A 6,473-nucleotide genomic window follows, 5' to 3' on the forward strand; every position below is an offset into this window, starting at 1 on the left:
ACGTGGATTTTTTTTTTTTTTTTTTTTTGATCAACAGACACGTGGAAGTTAAAAACCTTTTTCTTAGAGTTAGATATGTCCGCCGCCGTTTCCTCATAAACTCCACTCTCCGCTTGCCGCGCTCGCTCTTGCCCGTCCGGCGACACGCAAAACGAGGAGCACAAACTCTCCTGATTCGTCTTCGTCTTCGTCTTCGTTTCTTCTTCTACCTCCTCTTACCTCTCTCTTTAAACTCCTTTTTCATCATCTTCGTGTTCAATTCCTATTAATGGATAACGATGCAAAGCAAGAGTATCTACAAACTTCCACTCCTCCTCATCCAGTAGAAGAAACTGTAACTCTAATCGATCTATGCAGCGGCGGCGACGACTCCGGCTTGGTGGAGCAAGATGTACAACGAAGGTATAATTCTGGAGGAGCCAAGAGGCCACGCGGTTCATCTGCACTGGACATGAACAATGCGAAGAAGAAGCCAACGGCTGATGAGCTAAAGTTCGTGCTTCCGGAAGGATTCGGCCCATCAATCACGACGGAGGCGTCGTCCGGCAGAGTTGGCAGTTGTAATAAGCAGTTTTGGAAAGCTGGAGACTATGAAGGAGCGCCTGGTGGTAACTGGGATCTTTCTTCAGGTAAAACAAAGTTTTCTTACTCAAACTCAACTGTTTTTTGACAATGGATTGATTGATACCTCTGTTTGCACTGTTTCTTTTTGTGTCTCAAGGTGGCTTTGATCATGTAAGAGTCCATCCCAAGTTCTTACATTCTAATGCTACCAGTCACAAATGGGCTCTTGGAGGTACTCTTTCTTTCTTTTAATCATTAATCAACCGTGATTCATTCGAGCTACATTGTTTACAACAAGCTTGCCTCTACTTTTTAATAAGTGAATCTGTTTTTATTGTGCAGCATTTGCAGAGCTTTTGGACAATGCTTTGGATGAGGTGTGTGTAGTTTCTAACTTGTTATAATATTATATTGTTAGCTAAGCTTCTGCTTTGTAGTAATGGTTACTCATTGATATCAGGTTGCTAGTGGAGCTACTTATGTTAACGTAGACATGCTCGAAAACAAGAAAGAAGGAAACAGGATGTTATTAATTGAAGGTATACATTTTGACTTAGCATATCTCAGTCAGGGAATCTCTTCTTTTGCCACTTTTATCCGTTTCTAATATACATGCGTCCATATGGTTGAAAATGCAGATAATGGAGGTGGGATGAATCCTGAGAAAATGAGACAGTGCATGTCTCTAGGATACTCTGCCAAAAGCAAACTTGCAAACACCATTGGACAATGTAAACTCTTCTTTTGTCAACCCACCCCAGTGATAGTTATCATTATGTTTTGGAGGAAGACACTTAAATTTTCATTTTACTGCTTGTAGATGGAAATGGTTTTAAGACTAGTACAATGAGACTTGGGGCTGATGTCATTGTGTTCTCCCGCTCCCCTGGAAAAGATGGAAAGAGGTTAGTTTTTTGTTACCAATTTTTACTACTGAAGATTATGTATGACTTAATTAGTTTTATTTTTACTTGATGTTGGTTTTAGCTCTACGCAGAGCATCGGGCTCCTATCATATACGTTTCTTAGGAGCACAGGAAAGGAGGACATTGTTGTACCCATGGTAACCTCTCTTTCTTTGATTGTGTATGGCATTATTACAGAATAACTCCCACTTGTGTTCCTCTTTTCTGAATGGTATGCTGATAATGATTCTTCTGATCTTTCGTTAGCATGTGATTCAGTGGCACGCATTAGTTAGGTTCCCTTTCACAGTAACCTTAAGTTGTATATGAATGTGTAAATGTTTCACCTTCGCTGGTTCATCATTGGGACTTAGTTTTTTTTATTAACTGTCCACGCAGTAGACATATATGTTGCCGTAGAGATGGTTAATGTGTACAAGACCTATTTTTAGATTTAGATAAATATTTTATCCACTTTATCTTTATATTTTCTTGTGATGTGATTTAAAACGACCAGCTTGACTACGAAAGAAGAGACACTGAATGGAGTAAAATAGCGCGGTCTTCCCTTAGTGATTGGGATAAGAATGTGAAAACAATCATTCAATGGTCGCCATTCTCTAGTGAAGAAGATCTTCTTCGTCAGGTGAATATTATTTTATAGGGATTTTGTCTGTTACTACCCCCGTTATTGTCTCTGAGCACTAATGTGCTGCTTAACTTGTTGTAGTTTGCTCTAATGAACGATCATGGCACACGTATAATCATATATAACCTGTGGGAAGATGACCAAGGGATGTTAGAGCTTGATTTTGATGCCGATCCACATGTATGTGTTTTTTATTGCTCTCAGTGTATGTGGACTATTGTTTGAGATTATTTGAGACCTTCTTTTTATGCGTAACATATTTTGTTTTATCTGCAGGATATCCAACTTAGAGGTGTCAATCGGGATGAGAAAAACATCAAAATGGCTGCTCAGTTTCCTAATTCTAGGCACTTCCTAACCTACAAACACTCACTAAGGGTATTACACATTCTCTTTCTCACTATAAATGTTTTTTTAGTGTTGATGTGATGTTGTGGGGAAATTAAAAGTCTGATTAAAAATATGAATGAGACTCTTGTTCAAATTGACTGCATGTACTTATAATATTCTACAAATCATTTCTCAAATTTTTTTCTGACGTGGTCCCAGAGTTATGCATCAATCCTCTACCTAAGAATTCCACCTAGTTTTCGTATCATACTACGAGGAAGTGATGTTGAGCACCACAACGTAGTGAACGATATGATGCAGACTGAGCAGATCACTTATCGACCTCAGTATGGTGCCGATTCATATGTTAAGGATTCAAACGTACGCTTTAGTGACAACTTAACTATATACCAGACTTCCTATAATTCTATTTTTTTTCTAGTTATAATTTTAAAGCTGGTTACTTATTTGATCAGATGTCTGCCGTTGTCATTCTCGGATTCGTAAAGGACGCAAAGCATCATGTTGATGTTCAAGGCTTTAATGTCTACCACAAAAATCGACTCATCAAGGTTTCCTTCTACTTAAGTGGACTTCCTATTCGCATGTTATTGCTTTCTAACTTGTTTTTTTATCAGCCATTTTGGAGGATATGGAATGCAACAGGCAGTGATGGTCGTGGCGTCATAGGTATGTATCAGTATTTATCTGGAAGTTAATATTAATGTTATTGGCTTACTATACGTGAAGATAATAATAATGTTAGTTTCTTCTGCTAATAGGTGTGCTTGAAGCTAATTTTGTTGAGCCTGCTCATGATAAGCAAGGGTTTGAGCGTACAACAGTTCTCTCTAGGCTCGAAACACGGCTAATTCAAATGCAGAAAATTTATTGGTCTGCTCCTCTCCTCTTAAGCTTGACTTGGATGTTGCAGGGCTTATATTTGTTTACATTAATTTTTTGAACAGGAGCACCAACTGTCACAAAATTGGCTATGCTCCCAGGCGACACCCAAAGGCTGGAAACGATTATGGTCACACAAGTACAGTGTCTTTTTCTATTAGTTTTAAACGTTTATGTCAATCTTCAGTGAGATGAAACAATCAATTGAAAATGTTTTTTTGTTGTTGTGGGAATGTAGACACATCACCAGAAAATGATCATGAGGAATACAGTCCATCAGGCTTTAAAACTCGAGCTTCTGACAAGTTCTACTCAAGTTCATATCCGAATCATAGAGGGGACAATGGTGTGTCAGGGAATGATAGTTCACTGGTAAATACTCCCTAACCAAAAAAAAGAGAGAGCTTTGCCTCTGTTTCAAATCTCTCATTTTTTTCATTCGTCCTCTCAGTATTTGCAAGAGGAGCTGCGCCGTGAGAGAGAGCGCAGCAAGGCTCTTGAAGCTGAGGTATTACGGTTACTATTCTCTAACATTTTTCAAACTCCTTGGACAGTCTGATTCCAATAATGTGGTTTGTTTACAGGTTGAATTAGCAAGGCAAAAAATAGAAGAAATGAGCAAAGAGCAAGAGAATCTAATCGCAATATTCACAGAGGAAAGAGACAGACGTGATGTAGAGGAAGAAAGTCTGAGAAATAAGCTAGAGGTTCCCTTCCTCCTCATTCACTAACCAATACCTTAAACTCGTTTGATTTTATCATATTTGTATGCTCACATTTAAATAAAATTTGCAGGAGGCGTCAAACACTATCGAAGAGTTGTTGAATAAGATTAAAATGCTGGAGGGATCTAAAGGCCCGAGCTGGAGACGTTAGACATTGAACTTGCATATATAATTGGAAGTTCAAATTATCCAAAAAGGTATCTCTGTTTGATTTATGGCTCGACCTGCATGGGGGTTAAATGAAATGTTGTAGATTAGTGTAAGTCTTTGGCCTTTGATTGTTTTTTTCTCATTTTTTTTAATTTACAAACTGGCTAATCTCTTAGCTGTAGCAGAAGCCAGTTGTCATGTTTGTACCATTAGTGATTTCCATGTAAAAAACAACCACAATAAGTAAGAATTTGTGCTGACTTGGTAGGAGATCTATAATGAAATTTAATTTCTCATACCATTACTATATAAGAATTTATGTTTGTTTGATTTGATGCCAGGATGTTTCAAAGCTACAGTCATTCATTCATTCATTCATTCATTCTTTCGTTTTTATTGAAAAGAGAGAAACGTGTGTGATTTAATAAGGTCAACTAAACAAAATAAAAATAGAAAATGAAGAAGAGATGGGCATGGGAAGGTTATGTGTTATGAAGCAGACCAAAGCTCTGCAAAATTCTGTTGTATCAATGACACACCTTGTGTTGTCTGTCAATGCAAAAAAATTGCCTTATTTGTACTGTATTTATTGTTCATTCGCAGACAAAATATACTGTCTTACTGGATTCAATATTTTCATTTTTTTTTAAAGTTCACATTCTTTTTGAACTTTTCGAACTAGTTCAAAAGAATATGCAAAAAAACTCATTCATATTTTATTAGAAAACTCGTTCATACTGAGAGCAAATGTTGAAACAAAAGAGTTAACTTGTCATATTGCAACCTTCTCTGCCAGTCAAATAAAAGTAAAACTCTCTTTGTTTACGTTTTTATCTGCTTACTTCTGTCTGTTGGTTTGGCTTTTGTTTGGCCTTACTCTCGTATACGGAATCAAATTTCATTTTCTTCTTTTTTTCCCGTCTCGAAGATTAAAGTTAATTTGGTCAATCTCTTTTCAAAAAGTTTGCAATTTTCTTTTCCAAAACTTCGATTATTTACTGAACAAATCCATTTCCCAGGTAGTAAATAAATGTAACCATTTAAATCTATGTTATGAATATTCCATCGCATGTTCACGATAGTTCATTAGAAAAGACATTCACAGTTTCAAACGTGACTTTCAAAAGCAAATAAGAACAAAGGATATAGAGGAGAAGATAAACTTTAACCCTATTGCTCTGCAGACGTACGCCGTTTACTGTAAAATGTGTACAAAAAAACATATCATCATCGCCATCATAAATGCCATTAAAGGCGCGTGTAAAAGAGACTCGTGTGCTTCTGAGACTCCCCACGTGAGAATGTGACAATTAAATATTCACACAAATACTGTAATAATAATTACCCAATCAATCTTCTTAAATCCGATAAATAATTCAAGAAGACAATCATTATTCCCTTCACACCCGCACTCGGGGTCGATCCAAAGTTTATATCTGTTCAATGACGTTTTCACCCTTATAATGTTTTGGCCTATATTGAGATTTTGTTTGGCATTTTTCGACCCAACTGCTTTCAATAAAACGTACCAGTCCATTTTTGGTTTGGACAGAGTGGTATCACATAATAACCATTCCTATAGTTGATAACGGTTTTTTTTCATTTATGGGTTTCAATCAATTAATTGTTCAAGGATTGTTACCACTCTATGCGGTGGTCCATTTATTTTTCCATGAAACAACAACAGACCAATTAAATTTAAATAAAACACATAATTTCCCAACCAAAAAAAAACTCCATATAAAAAAAAGCAATTTCTTGTTTTTTTTTAACATATGGAAAGTAGATGAATCCCCTATATATTAATTGAGAAGCATTTGAAAAATTAGAACCTTAATTTTGTATTAATTTTAAAAAAACCCCCAAATCCTAGGTGGCACTCTAAATGTCTTCTAAATTCTATTTCAAAGAATTCTAGAGCATCTAATATAAAGTATAGTTTAATCTAATGGTGACACATTATTCCATAATTATATAACACTAGAGAACATTAAATTAACCTAAAATATAGAAAGTGTGTATTCTTTCCTTAAATAAAAGATACGGAATTACCTAATATGATTTACATATATATGGCAATTAATGATTATGAATAATAAAGATTTGATAACAATTTTTGCATCCTTCTTCATTTTTGTTTAAATTTATATTATTAAAAAAAAAATAAACAATCACATTAATCATATAATAAAAAAATTAGATTTTTTCTTATATGTTATATTTTGAATTTTTTAAAATGACTTTAAA

General features: G+C 35.5%; 1 protein-coding gene across 1 annotated transcript; it reads left to right on the forward strand.

Annotated features, from left to right (window-relative positions):
• The first annotated feature begins 87 nt into the window (after positions 1–87).
• LOC106309244 (MORC family CW-type zinc finger protein 4-like) lies at positions 88–4,488 on the forward strand. The gene is made up of 19 exons (XM_013746320.1): positions 88–629; positions 722–796; positions 907–941; positions 1,025–1,103; positions 1,203–1,295; positions 1,385–1,469; positions 1,552–1,627; positions 1,987–2,115; positions 2,200–2,298; positions 2,395–2,496; positions 2,668–2,829; positions 2,925–3,020; positions 3,087–3,138; positions 3,231–3,342; positions 3,417–3,490; positions 3,590–3,723; positions 3,803–3,859; positions 3,936–4,058; positions 4,147–4,488. Exons 1-19 carry the CDS (start codon positions 269–271, stop codon positions 4,225–4,227), a joined length of 2,025 nt encoding a protein of 674 aa, XP_013601774.1. The 5' UTR covers positions 88–268; the 3' UTR covers positions 4,228–4,488.
• The last annotated feature ends 1,985 nt before the right edge of the window (positions 4,489–6,473 follow it).

The sequence above is a fragment of the Brassica oleracea genome, chromosome C1 (genome assembly GCF_000695525.1).
Source record: "Brassica oleracea var. oleracea cultivar TO1000 chromosome C1, BOL, whole genome shotgun sequence".
Lineage (NCBI taxonomy): Eukaryota > Viridiplantae > Streptophyta > Magnoliopsida > Brassicales > Brassicaceae > Brassica > Brassica oleracea.